We start from the raw sequence: 25,694 nt of genomic DNA, 5'->3' as shown, positions 1-25,694 counted from the left end.
GCTAGAGGCAGTACGATCTTCCTTACTTCAATTATTTGAATTGTTTCACTTCTTTTCTTGTCTTGACGTGAGGGGACAAACACCAACACCCTCTCCCTTTCTCCTTTTTTTATTCTTTTATTTTATTTTTCTTCTTCCGCGTTTTATTCGATTTTGCTCCAAATCTCTTTGTCTTCACACCGCTTTATTTTTACAGAGTTAAAATATAATATTAAGTATAAAGTAATATAGTTAATATTCAAAAAAAATTAAAAGTACTAGAATATGAGACAACAATGATTAAATATATGCATTTTTTTTTTGCCGAACATCAATTGGTTTCCCCGTATGCTGGATATAAGTTGTTCTGAACTATCACTATTACAATCCAAGGATAATTCTAGGTACTACATTTCCTAGGATGTCTGCCCAAAAACTTTAATTTGCAAACATCCAGAGGAACTGGCATCATTGTTGTTCTTCTAAAAAAAATTAATTTTTGCTCCTTCCTTTGCTAGCACGTCAGCTGCCCTATTCTATTTCTTGTAGCTGTGTTTCACCATAGTTCTGCCCATTATTTGGGTCAACAATCTGCATTCAGAAACGATAGAGGCATATATGTTATTTTCTGAAATTACCATTCTTATTACATTTGTAGAATTAGTGGCTATTTCCAGTGGTGTTAGGCCCCATTGCTCTGCAATTTGAAGTCCCCTTAGAAGTGCAGTCAGCTCCACCAATGTTTTGATGGTGTATGACCTAAAATTTAAATATAGGTTTATACAATTAGATTTATAGTGAAAAAGAGATAGTCAATATTAATACCCAAATAATAGACCAAGTGCATTTATAAAGTATATCCCACGTGTATTGTTGTATAATAATAAATAACATCAATGATAGAGTAATGAATGACTCTAGAATATAAAGGAGAGCAATACGTAGCAATAAATGACATTCAACTAAATAAATGAATAGGGGTCACCCTATAAAGGTGAGATTTTCCAATAATCCTTCTGACAATGATGGCGTCACAACCCAAATCGAAGGGCCTCGACGGGCACCCGGTGCCTTACTCAACCGAGTACCAACGTAACATATCTTTCTTATCATACTATTATGAGTAAATGAACCAGAAAACCCGTCATGAGATAACAAGAATAAAATATAAGGGAATACTCAACATATGAAGACCCAACATGAAATACAAACTTATATATGTGACATACGGGCATATAAGGCCGACATGACCATTTGTAAACTCAAAACATAGGCTGACAAGGCCATACAAGTATCCATACACCTAACATCTGTCTACAAGCTTCTAAGAGTACATAAAATTATAAAGGTCGGGATAGGGCCCCGCCATACCAATCAATACATATCCAAAGCATACTGACCAAATAGGAAACTCCGAAGCAAGTGGAGTGCACCAACACCTTCGCAGAGCTGATAGCCTACTAGGAGGACTGTCAACCTATCAATCGGGACCTGCTGGCATGAAACACAGCGTCCCCAGGCAAAAGGGACGTCAGTACGAATAAAGTACCGAGTATGTAAGGCAGGAAAGCATAAACAAGAACAATAATGTAAAGAGAGAGATAGAGGATATACAACCTGTAACATCTGAGTTCCTCTGGGGGCTACTAATATGAAATGCATAATACATATCTATACATAAACTTTTTAAAACATTCGCCTCTGTGGGCATCATCATCATCATATCGTACCTGGCCTCAAAGAAGACTCGGTAAAAGACTACCCAACCATCATAAGGCTCGGTAAAATCGTACCCGGCCATGTGGATCTCGGTAAACCCAACTGATTAGTGGTTGCACAATAGATGTCGTACCCAGTCGACTATAGCGCGGCTCGGCAGAGTAAAATAGATACTATATATAATGCATGCTAGACTCATAGAATCACCTTCTAAACCTTTTGGAGTGACTTAAGAACATTATGGACATCCATACCGTCAATATGAACCTTAGTAGGATTCAAGGATCATACACACTTGCTTAGAATAATTTTATAAGGAAAGGACAACATGGACAACCTTAGTTTCTAGGAGTAGATCCGTTATGAAGTAGCGTATTCATTTCACTTTAGATCATGCCAAAAGAAAGAAGAAAGTGCCTTAACATACCTTAAACCCGTTGAGTCCTTAATCCCTTCCAAGCAACTCTTCAAACAAGTCAACTCAATCTATCATAATATTAGGAGATTCAAAATCAGCGTTGAGCAAAGGCTAAGTCTATAACTTAAGCTAGTAGCTTGTTTACGTAAATTTGGGCAGCATCTCCCTTGTAACAAGGGCCTCTTACAATACCATATACCAACAACAATGACCAGAGCAATCCATCAATACATAATTATCAATATCAAGATACCATATAACAACAACAAGTCACAACTACATTACGACGAGCGGCAAGCTCCGATTGGAATCCGTATACCCCTTATCAATCCTTATATACTTCTTACTTAAACATAAAAGTATCATTAACATGATAATGAAGTCATTAATCAATGATTCCAGCCTTATACCATATATTTATAACAACGAAAATAATCCACAACTTCAATTATCCTCAATTAGCAACTTTATTCACTAGTTCATGTCTAGCCCATCCATTTAACTTAATCAACATCAAGATAACCTTAGGAACAAGCAAGAACACAATATAAATACCTCCTACGGTAACTTCAAGTCAAAATCCAAGTTATATTTAGTTTTCAACAACCCTCAATAGCAATACAACACCATAGAAGTGACTTAAGCTAATCCAAGTATTATCTTGTAGTTTATCATCCTAACAACTTATATAACATACAAGCAAGCTTAAGCACAATTAGTAGGCTGTTATAATCACCTTAGACAGCAGAAACAACTTGGAATTTCATCCAAATACATCCCACAACAATCCTCAATGACAACACAAACTCAAAGAGGTGTTGTTCTTCACTAGAACTAAGTTTTGATGTTGAAATATGGTGTAATCACTTCAAACCCTTGTGGTATATGTTTAGGAGGGTTAGGAGAAGTTTGGAGACGATTTTTAGTTGAAAAATGAGCAAAAATAGGCGTCCAAATCATTTATAAATTGAAGTAGGTCAACCACCACATAAGTGGGTCCCATTGGGAGCTGCTTGCGCGGTCTCGCGAAAACACGAATATCTCTATACTACGATATCATATTGACAAACGGTTTAAGGAGATAGAAACTAGACTCGTAGATATTCAATTTTGTAGGTATAACACCTCATGATTCCAAGTATATTTGGAGAAATGCTTAGATACATTTGACCTAAATTTCAGCAAATTTATGAATGTAACTTGTGGTGACCTTTGTCAACTCTTGTTCCACAACTTGCTTGCCTTCAAAATGTAGAAAATGAATATCATACGACTAAAATAACTCATAGAATAACCTCCTTGTTATGTTAAGAACCCTAGTCTCACCCCAAAGTACATGTAATAACATTCCAAACTTGTCGACTTTCGACGAAACTTATTTTCTTCAATTGGTTTAGCTTCTAAAATTTCCAACCCTCTTGGTACTCGTTATTCATGATCTTAAATATTTGTAACCTCCAAGGTAACATGATTAACTTACTTTATTTTCTTCCAAATATAATCTCATTTCCGAGCGTACATCAATGACTTACGACGTACTCTCACGTATGAAAACTTGGGGTGTAACATCATTCCCCCCTTTGGAACATTTGTCCTCGAATGTTGACTGATGCGCTTATCAGTTTCATAAACTATGGCTCTTGTGAATACTTTAATATTCATATTTCCATCTAAGCAACTGTTTTGTGAATAAATCCAAACGCTTGGGCATTCCCCCCTTTTAGGCCTCTTTGTCACGCCATGACATGTGGTCGGAATTCTTCCAACATTGTAACATTTGCTACCTTATGTCATGCAGTATGTACGACTGTGTCCTTGTATGAGCACCTAGCGACTCGTCTTCTCTTATTCCTCCATCTTTTAGCCAATCTCTAAGCCTCACTTTATGAACATATACAGAATTATGACAAGCGGTCCCTCTAGGCATCTATAGGTGTACTGATGTCTTTCGCTTGGTACTTTATCGAACTTAAGACTATTTCTATCTTTTTTTCATAGCCTTGTATATCTATCCTTATGGATTTACTACATCTAGGTAGGTTATACTATACCATAAAACTTACTTCGGTTTATTATTACCGAGGTTTGCTACCCAACTCCAGGTTACTCTCTCGCTGCTTATCCTATATGTATAAATCTAAGTCCTTTAGTGCTTCCTCATTATTATTCATCTAAGAATAACAAACAAATCTCATCTCGAACTTTGGAACTTGTACCCATCTATTGTTTATTCACCTTAATGTTGATCTATAATCTATCACTGATAACTTGCAACCTCTTACGTAATACACTGTCACTAGGGCTCACATCTTATCGGGGAACATATGAAGTGATTTTCCTGATCCACCTAGGGATAATACTATACTTCAATAACCGTATTTCATTTCATCCCAACGCGATTCATCTTATGGTGGTATTCTAATCCCGTGCAATTAATGAAATTCCTTTCTCGTTAAATCGTTACTCAATCAAATAACTAAGCACCATCCTCTTATCTATCACAATTACACCCTTATTCTACTGCCAGGGTAGCATTTCATCTCTTCTAAATGCACCTAGTCTCAGACTCCTCTATGTTCATTTAGGTTGTACCGAGCTTTTTATTACATATGGAAATCATCATCTCCCTTGTTTTGATGGGTTTAATCCCGAGGACATACATAATCTCGTCACCTTTTCATATCCTTACTCCTATCTACCTAAAATCTTGTTGCTCTACAATACTTTACCTTAGGACCTACACCGATCTATTTATACTACTCGCAACCTTCCTTTAACTTGCTAGCACCATAAATTTCCTTTCGTGCCTTCTCAGTTGTCCTTAAATGTAAGCAATTACTTTTGCTGGTCGTTCTATCACTTGTTGCATGAATACTTGGCTTGTCTTTTTGCCCACGAATACTATAATTTCCTGTACCTCATATGATCTCAAACATCACCTTTGATGGCTTTTTTTTACCATTCATTAGCCATGATAGGTGCCACTTTCTTATGGAGTGTATACAATATTGTAGTGAGACTGTTGTTACAGGATCATTTACTCTTTAGCTCACTATGCTTAGGTGGAAACCTTCTTCCTTATTTCCTCAGCTAGTCTTTCATTGTAGTACTTAGGGAGACCTTCTGGCTCTTGTAAAGTTGCGAGCTTGATATATCGTACACCCGAAGGTAATTTTCATTATTCTTACTCGCCTATAATAATCCTTAGTTACATAAATTTATGTCTTTGTGCTCGTAGGGTTACTTCTAAGCTCAAATTTTTATTGTCTCCTTAGTGACACTCTCTCTTATTTTTATAAACCTTAAAAACAGTACCTTTAACTGCCTCAACTCCTATCTGAAATGTTTTTCAAATGATTGCGATCTCGTATCTGCGAAACTGAATTCACTATGTTGCGGTTCACTACATTTATCTTGCATGATCTATTGATTTATCTGTGACCTCTTGTCTAGCCATAACTAGGCTCTTCCTGAATTAACTACTAATTACTCGTTGGTCCATTCTCATATATATATATATATATATATATATATATATATATATATTCTGCATAATCCCTCTTGGGATATATTCTTTGTCTTAACTTATCTCTAGCCACTAGCTCCTGATGTATCAAGTGTCCATTCACACTTATTTATCAATAACATCCTGGCCGGAAACTTTTACTACCTCTCCCCGGTGTTGTGCTTGTATAATGTTCTGGGGTCGCAACATATCTGCAGGAATTGAATAAATGCAACATCATCCCTTTCTCCTTTTTACCACATTCTTCCTTTACCATCCCATAGTTAACTGGACCGTTTAACTCTGACTTAATACCATATCACACCATATTCCTCCCTTTAGGGGATTACTAAGATTTAGTACTACGGCGATCTACCTATAGTTGTTTTACCTCTTCATCTTTGGCGTCTTTTCACATTATCAATGAACCTTAATCACCTTATGGTAACCTTCTATACCAGGGATAACTAAATTTCTTACGCACGAAGGTGACACCTACTGTAACTGGCACACTTAGTCCCTTAAGATTAACTCTGCTCAGAGTGCTTGCTTTAGGTAAGCGACTTCCTAAATGGCCTTTAAAGGTTATTCGTCTGTTTTCTATTCTATTATTGTTGGAGCACGATCTTTGAAATTCTCACGATGTAGACCATTATCAAATTCTCCGGTCCCTAATTCATGCTCGGTTTTATCTTGTTCACCAGCCCATACTGATTTTTATTACTCTGGGGTCTAACCTTTCCTCCTGGTAATCACGTTGAAGTCACCAACTCATTTCTCGAAATAAGAATATGACTTTATGGCTTATACTCTTTTATTGCCTTAAGGCTTGTCACCTCTTGTATTTTCCTTCACTTGACTATAGACTCTGTCATCGTGTCATATTTTGATTTACTGTTATCACCCATATATCACATCTTACTCATGATGCTTCATTTATTTTCTTCTTATTCTCCGGATAATATTTTTTTGTCTATCACTTTATTCTGAAAACTTCAACAAAAAGTTCTTTCCCTTTAAGCTCCCCTAGCTTCATCTCACTGGCTCTTTGGAATGCCTAACATTCTTTTTTTTACTCGGGGCTAGAGTCATACTAAGGTAAATATTTGTCCCTTCTAGGATCCCACTGCCTATCTTCTGAAATTTCTGAATATTCCAGTATTCGTATCTGATTGTACTACTCTAGAGTTCACCATCTGGGTGTCTTAGAAGGAGATCTATTACCACATTTGCACCATCTTTCGGAAACGTTAGTTAATGATAACAACCTATCCACAATTTTTGGGTTACTCTAACTCCAACTGGATCCTGATATCCCATCTTTCTCTTAAATAATATCTGTTAGCTCCCATAGAACATAACTGAGATGGGTGTGGCCAATTGTACTTACCTCTGTCATTGATGAAGGTACCAAAATGCTTATATTTCTCTGCCTGATTTGAAAATATTGATAATCTTCATTATCTGGGTGCCTCGTACCCCTCTTCATCTTACATCTTTTACTTGTTGAAACTTGTATATAGCTTCTGAATCCCTCATAGATTTTCACCATATTCGTGAATAGATATCCTTGCCTTAAGGCTCCTTATTAAGAAGCATACACATCTTAGTACACACATGATCTGTTGAAGACCTCACATTTACTCATCATAAGCATGATGTGAAATCGAGTTCCTCTGACTCAACTCTTCCACATCCACATGCAATCTCTTACCAACTGTCTTTGTGGATGCAGGTATTATTGTATTACGACTAAAGTCAAATTTAGGATTCTGAATTCTTACAACTGAGCTCTACTACACGATCTAGAGTAAGAAGAAAGAGTGACAGACCTAAATGCCTTATAGCCTCCTGCTTATAAGTGTGGTGCACAACACATCCATAAACAAAACTCTACTAGACACGGCTTGTAGACTCCCTAGGACAGAACTACTCTGATACCACTTCCATCACGAACCAAACCGAAGGGGCCTCGACGGGCACCCGGTGCCTTACTCAACCGAGTACCAACGTAACATGTCTTTCTTATCATACTATCATGAGCAAATGAGCCAGAAAACCCGTCATGAGATAACAAGAATAAAATATAAGGGAATACTCAACATATGAAGACCCAACATAATATACAAACTTATATATGTGACATACGGGCCTATAAGGCCGACATGACCATTTGTAAACTCAAAACATAGGCCGACAAGGCCATACAAGTATCTATACACCTGACATTTGTCTACAAGCCTCTAAGAGTACATAAAATCATAAAGTTCGGGACAGGGCCCCGCCATACCAATCAATACATATCCAAAACAAACTGACCAAATAGGCAATTTCGGAGCAAGTGAAGTGTACCAACACCTTCGATGAGCTGATAGCCTACTAGGAGGACTGTCAACCTATCAATCAGGACCTGCTGGCATGAAACGCAGCATCCCCAGACAAAAGGGACGTCAGTACGAATAAAGTACCGAGTATGTAAGGCAGGAAAGCATAAACAAGAACAGTAATGTAAAGAGAGAGATAGAGGATATACAACCTAAAATATCTGAGTTCCTCTGGGGGCTACTGATATGAAATGCATAATACATATATATACATAAACTTTTTAAAACATTCGCCTCTGTGGGCATCATCATCATCATATCGTACCCGGCCTCAAAGAGGACTCGGTAAAAGCCTACCCGACCATCATAAGGCTCGGTAAAATCGTACCCGGCCATGTGGAGCTCGGTAAACCCAACTAATTAGTGGTTGCACAATAGGTTTCGTACCCACCGACTATAGCGCGGCTCGGCAGAGTAAAATAGATACTATATATAATGCATGCTAGACTCATAGAATCACCTTCTAAACCTTTTGGAGTGACTTAAGAACATTATGGACATCTATACCCTCAATATGAACCTTAGTAGGATTCAAGGATCATACACACTTGCTTAGAATAATTTTATAAGGAAAGAACAACATGGACAACCTTAGTTTCTAGGAGTAGATCCGTTATGAAGTAGCGTATTCATTTCACTTTAGATCATGCCAAAAGAAAGAAGAAAGTGCCTTAACATACCTTAAACTCGTTGAGTCCTTAATCCCTTCCAAGCAACTCTTCAAACAAGTCAACTCAATCTATCATAGTATAAGGAGATTCAAAATCAGTGTTGAGCAAAGGCTAAGTCTATAACTTAAGCTAGTAGCTTGTTTACGTAAATTTGGGTAGCATCTCCCTTGTAACAAGGGCCTCCTCCAATACCATATACCAACAACAATGACCAGAGCAATCCATCAATACATAATTATCAATATCAAGACACCATATAACAACAACAAGTCACAACTACATTACGACGAGCGGCAAGCTCCGATTGGAATCCGTATACCCCTTATCAATCCTTATAGACTTCTTACTTCAACATAAAAGTATCATTAACATGATAATGAAGTCATTAATCAATGATTCCAGCCTTATACCATATATTTATAACAACGAAAATAATCCACAACTTCAACTATCCTCAATTAGCAACTTTATTCACTAGTTCATGTCTAGCCCATCCATTTAACTTAATCAACATCAAGATAACCTTAGGCACAAGCAAGATCACAATATACATACCTTATACAGTAACTTCAAGTCAAAATCCAAGTTATATTCAGTTTACAACAACCCTTAATAGCAATACAACACCATAGAAGTGACTTAAGCTAATCCAAGTATTATCTTGTAGTTTATCATCCTAACAACTTATATAACATACAAGAAAGCTTAAGCACAATTAGTAGGCTGTTATAATCACCTTAGACAGCAGAAACAACTTGGAATTTCATCCAAATACATCCCACAACAATCCTCAATGACAACACAACCTCAAAGAGGTGTTGTTCTTCACTAGAACTAAGTTTTGATGTTGAAATATGGTGTAATCACTTCAAACCCTTGTGGTATATGTTTAGGAGGGTTAGGAGAAGTTTGGAGACGATTTTTAGTTGAAAAATGAGAAAAAATAGGCATCCAAATCGTTTATAAATTGAAGTAGGTCAACCACCGCATAAGTGGGTCCCATTGGGAGCTGCTTGTGCGGTCTCGCGAAAACACGAATATCTCTCTACTCCGATGTCATATTGACAACTGGTTTAATGCGTTAGAAACTAGATTCGTAGATCTTCAATTTTATAGGTATAACACCCCATGATTCCAAGTATATTTGGAGAAATGCTCACATACATTTGACCTAAATTTCAGCAAATTTATGAATGTAACTTGTGGTGACCTTTGCCAACTCTTGTTCCACAACTTGCTTGCCTTCAAAATGTAGAAAATGAATATCATACGACTAAAATAACTCATAGAATAACCTCCTTATCATGTTAAGAACCCTAGTCTCACCCCAAAGTACATGTTATAACATTCCAAACTTGTCGACTTTCGACGAAACTTATTTTCTTCAATTGGTTTAGCTTCTAAAATTTCCAACCCTCTTGGTACTCGTTATTCATGATCTTAAATATTTGTAACCTCCAAGGTAACATGATTAACTTACTTTATTTTCTTCCAAATATAATCTCATTTACGAGCTTACATCAATGACTTACGACGTACTCTCACGTATGAAAACTTGGGGTGTAATAGATGGATACTGATAAGCCTTTGAATATTGGGTTTCTTCTTGAATCATTGGAGAAAAGATAGATAAAAGTGTAAAAAGGTAAACTTTGTATGTATGTGATAAATAGAGAATCGTCAGAGAATGTCAATATGTTGTTCTTTACAATAAATGTCCAAAATCCCCTTCTATAACTACATATTTTTCTATTTATAAGGGTACATGGGCCACAAGACTCTAAATGGTACAACTGGGAGGAATATTCACTAGAATATTCTCTAAGGAGCTGCAATCTTAGAACTAGCCATTACTACTTTAATAAAAGGAGTGCTTGTCCACGTCCTTGTCAACAACACATTTCCTTCTCTTGACTTCGACCCTTTGAGATCAGGTCATTATATCCTAACTCTTGACGTCCCTCCACTTGTTGAGGTCATCCTTATGGGACGAATTCAATGAGCGAATAACAACGGTCGTGGTCATCGTGAAAAGCGGGCAACACAGCACTTCGAGGACCACATATTTCAAAATCTTAATCTTCCAAGGTGATTCACCGAAACTATCTTATTAAGAAAAAGTTGTGACGTCATGATGTCATTCGTCATGATGACGCATGTTCCTAGTATGTTGCATCGATACACGCGCGACTTCTGATTAGTGCTACCGTTTCGATTATTGTGGTAATCATCATTAGCCGTTTCGGATTCGGCGCCTCTACTCTATAAATAGGGATTGTTCCACCATTATTCAAGTTTTACTTTCTCTAGAACCACATTCACTTGGCAGAAATTTTTATAGCTTATCATACTCGAATTTTCTTTTCTCGCGAGGAGGGTGACATGTCTGCCTTGAGGGAGGAGCTAAAAAAGAAGGATGAGGAGTTGATGGCGGTTGTGGAACGATTTAACGTTCTCGAGGGAGCACGGAAGAGGAAAGAAGAGGAGCTCGAATTGAGCAAGAGCGTGGAGGACCAATGCAATGATCTCTAAAACCAGGTGGTTCAACTGTAGAGTCAGTTGAATGAGTGCCAAATTGAAATAGACACTCTCAAGGGGGAGGTAGCTTAGAAGCAGCAGATGCTTGAGGAGGCGGAATCTTCCTGAATGGAGATTCGAAGGAAGGCCGACGTCTTAGAGTTGGCGAATAGAACTTTTTGCTCTGAACGGGATAATGCTCTATCAACGGCCAAAGCTAAAGAAGTCAGGCTCGAGGAGAGAATTAGAGAGTTGGATAGGGAAAACTCGAAGATGCTTGAGCGAGTTTCTGTTGCTGAGACCGAGAATGCCCGATTGCTTGATCGACCCTCTACATCTCATGCCTCTGAGTTTCCTGGCATTCCCGAGAGAAGTACGAGGAATGGATCCTCGGTGTAGCCTAATTGGACGTACTCGTGAGTTGAACAATATGGACTTTGTCTTTGAGATGACTATTGAGGAGGCTCGAGTCAAAGCTCGTGAGATCTGGCTTGCCTATGACTATGATCTCGCCATGCCTCAGCTTAATTCTGAGGGAGGCGATGAGAATGGTGTGGACCATCTTGTGGATAGAGCTTGGTATGATTCAGCTTATGGTCGAGGAGAGGAATGAGAGAATAGTGGAGATCAGGATGGCGACGACCATTGAATATTTATCTTTTTTGTTTTTGCTCAACTTTTGTATTGTACCTTTTGTTGGCGTCCTCGAACATTTTTGTAAGAACTTTGTCTATAAATACATAAGTTCATTTTGGTTTCATATGTACTTTTTTGTCTTTGTGAATTCTTGGGTTTATACTTGTGTTTTGCTTCTTCATTGTTATCTTCTATTATGGTTTCGACCGAGGGCCGATAAGTGTTGTTCGAATAAGTTGAGCATATTGTTGAGTTAGGTTGAGGCCGATGGACGATGGGAGTTGTTTGATCTAGTCGAACTCACCTTCTATTTAGTTATGGCCAAGGACCTATATGGGTTGTTCGAACAACCATTTTGTTAAGTCATGGTTGAGGGCCGATAGGAGGTATTCGAGCTAGTCGAACTAACCTTTCATTAAGTCATGGCCGAGGGCCGATAGGAGTCGTTCGAGCTAGTCGAACTTACCTTTTTGTTAAGTCATGGCCGAGGGTCGATAAGAGTCATTCGAGCTAATCGAACTTACCTTTTCATTTAGTTGTGGCCAAGGGCCGATAAGAGTCATTCAAGCTGGTCGAGCTTACCTTTTAAGGAGAGTAGTTTCAAAGAACATATATCTTACTTACTTCAATATAATTGCTTTGACTACATCATTTTGCCCTGAGGCAACTTTTGGAGATAATTACAAGTTTCAGGTGTCGGTTGGCATCCCAATCCCAGTATATCTAGTCCCGTCATTATTCAACTTGGAGATACTTGAGGAGTCAGGCAATGTAAAATATTTCTGCTCTCACGTACTTCAACTCGAGCCTCGCTCGTCGCCTCGTTAAAAACCTTCTTGAGAAAATTCTATTGGGACAAAACTCAAGTAAGGGAAATAAGAGTAAGAATTATGGGGCATTTCTTGTTTTTCAGAAGTTGAAGTATTTGAGGTGGCTTATATTCCAGTTGTTTGGTAGGAGTTTCCATTCCGTAATTTCCAGTTGGGATGAACCCTTGTCCGCTTTGCCTATGATTTTGTATGGTCCGTCTTGGTTACTAACTTGTCCTCTCGCAGATTTCTGCCTGCTTGGGTATTAGCTTTGAGCACATAGTCCCCGATATTGAATAATCGTACCTTTGCCTATGTTGTAATAATGTTCTGCTTGTTTTTTTGTGCGACCATTCTTATGTATGCCATATCTCGTCGTTCTTCGGCCTCGTTGAGGTCTTGTCTCCTATTTTCGTTATTGTCGATACCACTTTCATGGGAGTACCTTAGGCTGGGCTCCTCAACTTTGACTGGTATGACCGCCTCCGTCCTATAGACTAGAGAGTAAGGTGTTTCTCCTGTGCTCATTTATGAGGTTGTTCTGTGCGCCCATAATACTTCTGGGAGTGTTTCTGGACACAGTCCCTTAGCCTCTTCGAGTTTATTTTTCATGATGTTTAAGATAGATTTATAGGAGGACTCTGCCTGCCTATTGTAGGCTTGGTGGTAAGGAGTTTAAAGTATCCTTTTGATGTGCCATTTCTCGAGGAACTCTGTGGTTTTTATTCCCATGAATTAGGGTCCATTGTCGCAGCTTGTTTCTTTAGGTAGGCCGAACCGACAGATGATACTTTTCCATATGAAGGCGATTACCTCTTTCTTGTGAACTTGGGCGACTGCTCTCTCTTCCACCCACTTAGAGAAATCCTCAGTTAAAACTAAAAGGAATTTTACATTACCTCGTCCTGGTGGAAGTGGTCCTACGATATCCATCCCCCATTTGATGAATGGCCATTGAGAGGTAATGGAATGGAGGTGTTTTCCTGCTTGGTAGATTATTGGGGCATATTTTTGACACTGCTCGCATTTCTTCATGAATTCTAAGGCGTCTTTCTTCATGGTTCACCAATAATATCCAGCCTGTATGAGGCATCTGACGAGTGCTCGGTCACCGGAGTGACTGCCGCAATGACCTTCGTGGACCTCCTTAAGAACACGTTGGGTTTGGTTCGGACCTAAGCATTTTTCTAATGGGTCACTGTACGTTCTCTTGTACAAGTCGTTGTGAAGGAGATTGTACCTAGCGACTTGCATCCTCAACTTTTTGGCTTCTTTTGTCATTTAGAAGGGTGTCGTCCTGCAGGTAATTTATAATACAATTGTGCCAGTCCCAAGTTAAGTTTATGGACTTTACCTTGACATGGTCTAGTGTCGAGCTGAGGAGGTGGACTATGCTCTTATCTATGGGAGTTATGCTTTTGGTGGCGGCAACCAATTTAGCGAGGCCATCTGATTTGACGTTCCGAGTTCGTGGAATGCGATCGAGCTGGCATTCGTCAAAATCAGGCAACAATTTACAAATCTCGGTATGATTTTTCTGCAATCTCTGCTCTTTGATTTGGAAAGTCCCAGTAGTTGATGACGAGTTGAGAATCGCAGCGTATCTTTAAATGCTTCTCCCCATATTTGAGTGCTACCTCAATTCTTCAATTACGGCCTTATACTCGGCCTCGTTGTTAGTTATATCTGGGCATCTTATGGATTGGAAAACTATTTTTCCTGTGGGAACCTCGAGCATGAGTCCCAGTTCGGACCCGCAAGTGTTGGACGCACCATCAATGTGTAGGACCCAAAGGTCCTATGTTTGGAGAGAAGCTCGAGTGGCTTCTTTCTCATCATCGGGCATCACTTTCGTGCTAATGTCTGCGGCAAAATTGGCGAGCATTTGTGACTTTATTGTTGTGCGAGGTTGATAAGTGATGTCGTGCTTACTTAATTCGATTGCCCACTTAGCCAGCCTCCCCGACAGCTCGGGTTTGTGCAATAAGCTTCTCAAAGGAATTGTGGTAACACACAAGATTGGGTGGCACTGGAAGTATGACCTAAGCTCTGTGAAACTACGACCAGAGCCAAAGCCTATTTCTCGAGGTGTAGATACCTTGTCTCGGCATCAACAAATGTTTTACTGATATAATAAATTGGATATTGAGTACCATTGTCTTTTTGAATCGAAACTGCACTTACTACTACTTCTAACACGACAAGGTAGACAAAGAGATGCTTCCCGGGCTCGGAATTTGAGAGTAAGGGTGGCGACGACAGGTATTCCTTAAGCTCTTTCAATGCTCATACACATTCGAGCATCCATTTGAGGCCGTTATCCTTCTTGAGTACGTTGAAAAACCTGTGACACCTATCAAACGACCGTGAGATGAACCTAGACAGTGCGACAATTTGACCAGTCAGTCTCTAGACTTGCTTCTTAGTGGTCAAATGTTCTGGTATCCCGTCGATGGCCTTAATTTTATCTAGGTTGACTTCGATTACTTGTTGTGATACCAAGAAACCCAAAAAATTTCCTGAGGCCATGCCAAATGCGCGTTTCTTGGGGTTTAGTTTTATTTCACATTTTCTCAGTATGTCGAATGCTTTATTTAAGTGGTTGACATGATCCTCCACCTTTAGGGACTTGACCAACATATCATCGATGTATACTTCCATGGTTTTGCCAAGCTGATCTTTGAACATTTTCGTGACCAACCTTTGATAAGTAGCTCCTACGTTCTTCGACCCAAATGGCATGACCTTATAATAATATGCTCCATGTGAGTGATGAATGTAGTCTTCTCTTGGTCATCTTCCTCCATGAGTATTTGGTTATAGCCTGAGTAGGCGTCCAGAAAACTTAGCAGCTCATGTCCCCCTGTTGCATCAATAAGTTGGTCGATGTGTGGCAGCATGAACGAATCCTTTGGACATGTTTTGTTCAGGTTGGTGAATCCCACATACATCCTCCATTTCACGTTTTTCTTTTTAGCCATTACCACATTGACAATCCATTTAGGGTACTTTGACTCACTGATAGAGCTGTTGGCCAATAACTTTTCTACTTTTTTGTAGACAGCTTCGTTGATCGTGGGGTTGAACTTTCGTTCGACTTGCCTTACTAGGGTAGTAAGGATCGACGTTCAGTCCATGCGTGGTTATCTCCTTGAGGATGCCGGGCATATATGCTTGGCTAAAGGCAAATAAATTTGCGTTAGTTATTAAGAATTGACTGAATTTACCTAGGTCCTGGTGTTTACAGCCGGTGTAAGCTTTTTTACTAGGGCCGCTGTGATCTAGCTGGAGGGGATTGAGGTCTTCTATGGTTGACCCTGCAGCTTCAACCATTTCTAGGTCCATAATGGCTTCTTTGGCTTCGACCAGTGGTGACCTCAACCCCGCTAGTTTCTATGCTTCTTTTTCTTTTTTCTTCTTTGATTGAGTTATCGTCCTATCCATGGCTATTCGATAGAACTCCCGAGATGTGCGTTGTTCTCCTTGTATGCTTAATATTCCCTAGGGGTTGGGAATTTGATCACTCAGTAGTCTGGTATAAGCTGGAGGAGATGGCTCTCACGGGGTGTCTCCATGGTCGTCCTATGATGGCGTTATAAGCGGTGTACTAGTCCATGATATGGAACGTCATCTCCAGAGTCACCTCATCGGCAAGGATGGGGAGTATGATCTCTCCCGAAGTCTGTTCAACTACATTATAAGTGTAATGCAGCGCAACACTATCTTATCCTCAAGTCTCATCTGTACGAGGACTCAAGGATGGATGATGCACGCTCCGCTTGCACTGTATACCATAATTCTCTTAACATTAGTATCTAAAATTTGTAAAGTAATGACAAGTGCATTATTGTGAGGGAAAGTCAAACTATCATCGTCTGACTTAATGAAGATGATACTTTCTTCGAATCCGTCATACCATTCGTGGGTGATTGATCTTTTGAGTTTGTGAGTGGCAGTGAATTTGATGCTGGTGATGGATGTGTTTTCACTGCCACCAATAATCATGTTGATGGTGCGAGCTGGTGATGACAACTTTGGTGGGCTTAGGCGTTCTCAGGCCCTTGCTAAAGTGTTCCTGCCTTTGTCGCTGAGTAATTCTTTGAGATATCCTTGTTGCATCAAGTTTGTTACCTTTAACCTCAGGGCATGGAAATCGTTCGTTTTATGTCTACGTTCTTGGTGAAACTCGCAGAGGGGGTCCGACTTCCTGGTGTTCGGGTCGGACCTCATTTTTGTTGGCCACTTCACCTTTGTCCCGAGATTCTCTAGGGCGTAGACCACCTTTGTAGGCAACATACAAAATTTATAGCAGATAGTAAGGGGCATACCTATATCATTCCTATGATTGCTTGATCTCGGCCTAGATGGGCCATCTTTGCAACAAAAGAAGGGGACATTGCCCTAAATAAGGCTGATATCGTTCCCTACCTGGTCACGATACTGGGTGGTCTTTTCTTGTGTTGTCTCTACGTTCCTTCCTGGATTCGGATTGTATCGAGGTGAGTTATCGAATTGGATCATTGAGGTCGGTGTTATCTGCCCTAACCTCGACATAGTAGGCATTGTGGATTTTATCCCAACTGGCTGGTGGGTACTTCATTAACTACCCAATAGCTTTTTGGTCGTCCTTGAACCCTATCTACTCAACCCATTCTGAATGGCTGCCACGACCATCCCTTAAGAGACATTTGGTAAGTCATCCTCACTCTATTGAAACGGGCTAGGAAATCCCTCAATCACTCTCTTGGGGATTCTTTGATGGTGAAGATGTCGTTCACCATTGTTTCAGCTTTCTTGGCCCCGACATGTGCTATTACGAACTTATCCACCAGTTTCTCAAATGTTTCTATGGAATAAGCTGGCAGTTATGAATACCACGTCAATGGCCCTCTAGTGATAGTTTCACCAATTTTTTTTCAACAGGATGGAGGACACCTGCTCTTTGGTGAGGTCGTTGCCTTTTATGGTATTGACTTAGTGAGTTATATGGTCTTCGGGGTCGGTTGTTCTTTTGTAGATTCTAAGATATGGGGGCATCGTGAAGGTCTTTGGTATGGCATGTGTAGCCGCTTTTTCCTTGTATGGTTGTTCCACAAACCTACCGGCATCTCTTTTTGGTAACAACTTGGGAGCACCTGGTATTTTATTTGCCCTTTACCGGTGCTCTTTCATCTGTTCCCTTAGCGCTTTGTTCTCATTTTCCATTTCTTCCATTCTTTTCAGCACGGTGGCGAGGACGATGTCTCTTGCACTATTAACAATCGCATGAGTGTTACCTGTAAAAGGATGGTTCGGTTGGTCGTCTTGTTCATTCTCGTGATGTGTCGCATGAGCTCTCATGTTTTTTGCGGTCGTGCATAGGGCTTGTTTGCTAATCACGCTGACTAGAGTATCAGTTAACCATGCTTCGAGGAGCTTTTTTACAGTGGGTCTTGCCCCTTCTCCCATTGACGTAGAGGCCCCATTGCCATTTGGTTTAGTTCTGCTGTAGAAAGGTGTAAGTGACTTCGCTCATTTGGGAGAGTCCTTGGGAGTCACTTCCTCACCCTGGGTATTGCACCCTTCGTCGATGACACTCATGAGATTGAGCGGGATGTTGTCCATCGCCTTCGCTCCACTTCTTTGCTCACTTGCTATGGAATTTTTGTATACGCAGAGAAAGCAAAAAACCTTTGTGGTTCGTTAGATCATCAAGGCACGTGATCTATAGATTCAATTGAAACTAAAACTTTGATTGAGAAATCACCACAGATGGTGCCAAACTGTATGACCCAAATTTAAGATCTAGGTTTATACAATTAGAATTTATAGTGAAAAGGGAGTTAATCTTAGACAATATTAATATCCATATTATAGACCAAGTTATTTATAGAGTATATCCCACGTGTATTGTTGTATGACAATAAATAATATCAATGATAGAGTAATGGATTACTCAAGAATATAAAGGAGAGCAATAAATATCAATAAATGGTATTCAAGTAAATAAATGAGTAGAGGCCACTCTATAAAGGTGAGATTCCCTAATAATTCTTCTGATAGTGATGGATAATGATAAGCCTTTGAATATTCGGTTCCCTCTTGGATCGTGGGAGAAAAGATAGATAAAAGAGCAAAAAAGGTAAACCTTGTATATATGTAATAAAGAGAGAATCTTCACAGAATGTCAGTATATTGTTATTTACAATGAATGTCCAAAATCCTCTTTTATAACTACATATCTTTCTATTTATAAGAGTACATGGTCCATAAAACCCTAAATAATACAAGTAGAAGGAATATTCACTGGAATATTCTCTAGGGAACTACAATCCTAGAACTAGCTGTTACTGCTTTAATAAAAGGAGTCATCATCTCGTCCTTTTCCTCATCCTCATTTTCTATCAAATCATTTCGACCTCATCGATGACCCATTGCCTTCTCCTGACACTGACCCTTTGAGATCATGTCATTATATCCTTTTGATGACACTTGACACCCTCCGAAGGCTTTCTTCATATCGACTTGGTAAACACATAACGTGATGCTTTTCGCCCATACACATGGTGTGGGGCATGTTTTCTAGGTATCCTAGGATCCAGTCTCCACTGGTGGTCCTAAATACACCTCCAATGCCACCAATCCATATGTTACTTAGAGCTGCCCCGTCAGTTTTAAGTTTATAATGACCCCTAGGTGGAGGTTCCCATTTGACACCTATAGCAACTACATTTCTCAAATACTCCATGCATGTTACTATGTAGTATTTAGTGACCTTTGCAATGGCGTTGGAAGTAGAGGTGGGATCCTTCCTTTTATTAAATAGATTGTGATTTCTTGTTAGCCATATGTGCCAGAAGCAGAAGGGAAGGATAACCTCCTAGGATAGGATACCATTGGAAGGTTTTTTGCTTAGATTTATCCATGTATTGGACCAGAAATGTGTTGTGAAGATAGGATTCTATTGTTGGCTGGCAGTTGTGTTTTTTTGTGGTGAGATTATGCCAGAACAATTTAGCATTGGGATAGTTGAAAAAATATGGGCACTTGTTTCAAGAGTGGAGGAGCAGAAACAACATGCATGGTTACAATTAACTCCAATCCCGTGAAAAAACCTCCAGTAAGAAGCCTTTCATGAAACAACAACCAGATGAAGGTTTTGACCTTATTGGGTACCTTTAACTTCTAGATACATGTGAAGTTATTTCCATCCCTAGCAATTTTTGGATCAGCTTTGCTGCTAAGGAAGGTGTAGGCTGATTTGGTGGTAAAAATGCCAATGGGTGTCAGACCCCAAATCATCTTATCCTCCTTATCTGAATTAGTAGGGATGAATATGGATGTGATCAGGGAGACTGAGGGAGAGGGAAGAGGTATTCCATTCCCTATAATTATAGATTGTGGCAACCTTGACAGTTAGGTCATTTAAGGTTAGAGGACCTCCGATCATTTTCCTGATGGATATATTATTTGGTATCCAAGCATCATTAAAAAGACATACCATGTCCTCTTATTAACGACCCACCTACTGGCATGTCTACATGTATCTCATCCCTTGAGAATACACTGTTAGATTGGAGATTTAGATTTTTTTGGAATATGGTTCCAATTATAGTGTTTAGATATGAGGACTCTTGCCCAGATAGATGAGGTATTGTGGAATATCCTCCAAGATAAGCCAACATGAAATGCCCTTACTTTTTGGAGTTGTAACCCTTTCCTAGCCCACCAGTGCATTTTTTTCCTATTGGGTGTTATCCCCCAGATGAAATTTCTTTGGATCCTATCAATTAGCTTGGTTGTTTTGGAGGGTAGTTTGATGAATTACATGATATGACTTGGGATGCTATTTAGTGATGCTTTGGACAGGGTGGTTCTACCAGTCATGTTTAGTTAGCTTGTTTTCCATCCTGCCAACTTATATTGCATACTGTCAATGATGAAGAAAGTCACTATTAGATGGTCTCTTATGGAATATTGGGGAAGCCCAGGTATTTACCAAAAGAGTAGGCGGGTTGTATGGAGAGGGTGGCAATAAGTGCCTCCATGTGATCAGGTTTGCAGTTGGAGGAGAAGAAGACCCTAGACTTAGTGAGATTAATTTTTTGCCTAGATGCATTATTGAAGGAGTTCAGAATATTGATGGTTGTGTTACAGTTCCCGGAGTCAGCTCTTGTAAAGAGGGTTAGGTCATCAGTAAAGAAAAGATAGGAAATTTTACGACAGACCTGCTGATATTGATTGGTAGCCACTATTCGGTATAGACTGAATTGTCAATGAGCCTTTTCCATGCACATAATGAAGAGGTAGGGTGAAATGGAGTCTCCTTAGCTGATTCCCCTAGTTGGCTGGATGGTGTCAGTTTTGCCACCATTCACTAGGATAGAAATTAAGGAGAAACTGACATAAGAGGGGATGAGCTTGATAAGGCCAGAGGGGAAATTGAAGGCTTGGAATATGTCTCTAATAAATCACTCAATCCTATCAAAGGCCTTTTCTAAATCTATCTTTTAGGATCATGTTAGCCTGGTTCCCTCTCATTTTTCCAAAATGAGTGATGTATTCCTAAACAATTATAGCATTATTATAGGCTCTCCAATTGAATAGGAAACTAGCGTGGCTAGGTTCTATTATGTATGGGAGGGAGGATTTGATCCTATTAACAATGATCTTTATTACAGTCTTGTAGATGGTGTTACAAAACCCTATGGATCTGAAGTTCTTGAGCATTGAAGCCTGAGGGCACATGGGGATGAGACAAAGCAAGGTCTAATTCATAGTGGGATGCATTGTGTGGGATTCAAAACTCCAATGCAGAAGTTAATGACAAACTTCCCTACTATATTCCAGTATTCTTGATAGAAGAAAAAGTGTATACCATCTAGCCCAGGAGCTTTGAAAGGCTTGAAGGAGAAGATGGCCCTCCTAACTTCACTATCCCTAAGAGGTATGCTCAGTATGTCCCTTTGAGGGTTGGCTAGTATATGGGTTCAACACTACTTGTGTGCATTGGTGCATATGTGTGAAGAGCTGTCGAGGGACCTGAAGTAGTTAGGGATAGAAACATTGATTTCTTGCTGGTCAGATTGCTAGTTGACATCTTCATCTTTTAGAGAGAGGATTATATTTCTCCTTCTCCTATTGAGAGTTGATGTTTGGAAGAATCTAGTGCTGACATCTCCATCAGTAAGCCAATTATTTCTAGATCTCAGTTTTAAGAATTCTTCATCATTCTTAAAAATTGAGTCAAACTCTTCAATTAGACTGATTTCTAGATGTAAGAGGAAGTCACTGAACTGATAGTTGGAGGATTTTTGGATGCCAGCTATTCTATCCATTAGCCTTATCTTCTTATGGAAAATGTTACCAAAAGTATGCCTATTCTACAGAGTGATTCTAGACTTGAAGAGTTGGGTTGACTGGATTAGAGATAAATTTGGGGAAAAACATCCAAGACAAGATTGGGGAAGGAATAATGGCTATACCACATTGATTCAAATCTGAAGGGTCTGTTGGAAGTAGTGACAATCTCACCCTTTAATCTAGGTAATGAACAAATGACAATGATCAGAGTGGGTCCCAGGTAGGTGGGTAATATTAGCCTTAGGGTACTCAGAGATCCAACAGTCATTAGAAAAACATCTATCAATTCTCTCTAGAATCAGGCTACTTCTATTCTTATATCTTTTGTTGGTCCATGGGTATTTACTACCTTTGTACCCTAGGTCTACTAGTTTACATTAATTAAGGCAGTTCCAAAAGAGGTTACTTCTATTAAGGTTAATGCAGTTACCCCCAAACTTATCCCTAGCTTTCAAAACTTTAGTAAATCACCTCCTACAAAGGAATTACCATTGAAATTCCTAGAGATATGAACTAAATAGTCCCAGAGCACTTTCCTATCAGCTAAAAAGTTGCCAGCATAAATTGCAGAAAAATGCCAGGGGTATGAGAGGGTAATACCTTGACTATTGCGTGGATACCTTGGAGAGTGGGGGATACCTCATCTACCTGTACAGTATCTGCCTTCCATATAATTACTATCCCTCCATAGAGACCCATTATCGGGAACTAGATGAGTATGTCAAACTGAAGCTCCTCGGTCAGCTTTTTGTGGTCGGCCATCCTTGTTTCCAGCAGTACTAACATAGCTAGTTTGTGTAGCTGAACCATAGATGAGCATTATCTTCTTAACTCCGCATTGTTCCCCCTTCTAACATTCTATATGATGTAATTCATTAGAGGGGTGGGGTTGGTTGGGGAGTCCAACTTATGTGCCTTCTCTATCCTTAGAGGAGGCATCATGCCTTTCTTCTTCCCTAGGTTCTTTATGCTCAGTACATGGGTCAGAGTTAGTAGTGGATTGAGTACACCCTGAATTTGATGGGATCCTAATCCCATTCCACACTTGGATAGGGCTCAAAGGTACATCAGGACTATTTTCACTACACTCCATACTGAACTCTATTGCTTTGACTGAGTCCAGTAGGAGTGAGTCCGTCCGCAGTGGTCCATAGGCTTCATTTAACATCTCCGCTTCCCTTGTTGTTTTTTCCTTGAGCAGATCTAGTGCTTTATTGATTTCCTTTATTATATTCCCCAGTGGAGGGGCTTGTCTCTTCTCTACTGGAGTTGAAGATGATGGCACTTGTTGGGATGGTAGTTCAATAACCACAAATTGAGGCATTGTTATTGGGTCCTTTTCTGTTGGGCCTGGGAAAAAAAGAATCGAGTGAATATTTTGGTGCAGTAGGTGTTGACTATTGGTGGGTCCAGGTTGGTGCGCGTGCTGCTGGTGTTGCTTGTGAGGATTATCGATTGCCGTAGATGCGGGCCAAAGGTTACCAAGGCCTTATTCAACGCCTCCATTGTCACCCTTGCTAGATGCGCTGAGTTTTGGATGATTAGGGTAACTGGTTGGTTCCCTAATAGGAAGTTGTAGGCTAGAACCTAGCCTTACAGTGCCAATTCCTGCCACAAAGCCGGTGTGTGGTCCGGTTGTCGTGGGGTGGAGGTTACAAGGATGGGTGGATGCTGTAGGTGTTCCATTTTTTAAATTTTTTTGATTTGTCTCTTTGGGTAAAAATAGAGGTTTGATTGGACGGTGGATGCATAATAGAGTTTTTGGTGCATCTTGTCAAATCATTGCCGATCTATTGAGCTTTGGTATTTGAGTCTAATACCGGGGATTTATAATTAATTGCGAATCTTCTTGAGTGGACGGAGGTTATCATATCACCTGAGTTTGGATGATTTCTCAGGTGATGCACTTGAGTATTCATGGATTGTGGTGAGATTGTTCCTGCAGGTTGTTCTGGTAGGGGATAATTATGGGTCAAGTAGGTATTGGGGTGGGGTGTATTATTTGGGTGGTTGTTTACCAATTGGGAATGTCCCTCGGTAGTAGGCATTGTAGGAAGATGACAGCCCTATCTGCTCTGGCTTGTCAGGTCCTGGCCTGGTGTTTGCTTAGTTATGAAAGATGCACTATTTGTGGTTTGGGTTTGGGTAGGGTATACAATTGTACCTGTGCTTTTTTCCTCTGGCCCTGGTCCCGCTTCCTCTTTGCATTGGGCTTGGGCTGATCCTGCGTGAAGTGGGCTTGTGAGAGAGGGATATTGAATTTTTGTTGGTTAGACAGGTTAGTTGGCCTTTAGTGGTTATTGGCCTTATTAGTATTATTTTTAATATTATATTTTAAAGTTTTTTTCCCGAGAACTTACTAAAATTTGCATCAAATATTTTTACCTGAATTTTTTGTGTTGATGCTTCAGTCTTATTGCCATTTCTTATCCCATTGCTTTGATTTTGCGCGATCTTTTGAATTGGTTTCCTTCTTCTTGGTAAGGTTACCGTTTTCAATTCATCTTCGACATCCTGATTATTGCGCGCTTCAGAGCATTCTAAAACTTCCAGTGAAGATGTTGACTTTTTTGTCTGTGGGTAAATAAATTTATAGTGTGTCATATTCTTCCACAACCTTTACACAAAGGTTCCCTTCCCTTTGTAGATCACATCTTGTTTGTGATCTCCAATAACAACTGAAATTTCCACTGATGTTTCAAGTGGCACTTGGATACAGATATGTGCATACCTCCCCTCAGGGTAGAGGACGTGCACGTGTCTATTTTGAGTAGTTTGCCTAGTTTTCTTCCAATTTTTTAAAAATTTCTTTATCATAGAACTCAGTTGGCAATTGTGGTAGGCGAATCTAGATGGCAATGAAGGATAGAGTTGCCTCTTGTAGAATGAATTTTGGTTCCCATTTGCAGACTGAGAGAAAATTTTCGGATATGAACCAAGGACCTAGGTGTAGTGCCTTACCCATATTTTCCTCCAATTCGAATTAGCGATGAAGAAATCTCATCCTAGATCAATCAAGATTAACTGTTCAGATGGATTCCAAAGATATCAGTTTGGATCGGAGGAAATAGTGGGGCATTCTACGACCTAAAGGCTTTTCTAATGATTAAGAAGAGCCAAGGATGGTACATGTGATATTTGTCTTCCTGGGATAGAGCTATTAGGCCATCATTTTCTTTGCCTTTGTCATCATTGTTGTTCGTAGGGGGTTCCTCCCCATAATATTCGGATTGATTTGTTGCTTGTTTGTCTAAGAGCATTTCCTTATAGGAGTGAGATGGGGTATCTTCTACCTCCATGAGACTATTTTGGTCTGGTGGTTCCAGCGGTATATTTGGTGATTTGGTGGTTGTATCTATTCCAAGTATTCTAAAGGGAAGCGAGAGAGAATGATACAAGTTTTAGGGCTCCTAATTTTTTATTTTTTTTCAATTTATAATTCAAGGGATCTCTAACTCTTGGACAAGCTTCACCCAAACAATTTCACTAAATATTAATAATACCTATTCAATTTTCTTCAATAATACTAGACTTCACACACAAAATTTGATTAATTGGTTTATTCAGCTATGATGATTTAGGGTCCGTTCTTTCATAGATATTTATTCGAAATGTTTTTCCAGAAATATGTTTGTCCGTGAAATTTTGCATGTTTTTGAAACTTTTCGAAAATGAGTTTTTCAAAAACCAAAAAGCAGTTTTGATTGCTTTTTT

General features: G+C 39.6%; 1 protein-coding gene across 1 annotated transcript; it reads right to left on the bottom strand.

The window, feature by feature from the left end:
* Positions 1-328: 328 nt before the first annotated feature.
* On the bottom strand, positions 329-25,095 carry LOC138869780 (uncharacterized). The gene is made up of 4 exons (XM_070147448.1): positions 24,366-25,095; positions 24,145-24,204; positions 1,380-1,470; positions 329-738 (listed from the first exon to the last, which is right to left on the bottom strand). Exons 1-4 carry the CDS (start codon positions 24,582-24,584, stop codon positions 707-709), a joined length of 402 nt encoding a protein of 133 aa, XP_070003549.1. The 5' UTR covers positions 24,585-25,095; the 3' UTR covers positions 329-706.
* Between the last annotated feature and the right edge of the window lie 599 nt (positions 25,096-25,694).

Source organism: Nicotiana sylvestris, chromosome 5, assembly GCF_000393655.2.
Source record: "Nicotiana sylvestris chromosome 5, ASM39365v2, whole genome shotgun sequence".
Lineage (NCBI taxonomy): Eukaryota > Viridiplantae > Streptophyta > Magnoliopsida > Solanales > Solanaceae > Nicotiana > Nicotiana sylvestris.
Note: the sequence above shows the minus strand (reverse complement) of the source record. Positions and strands in the feature narration are given on the sequence as shown.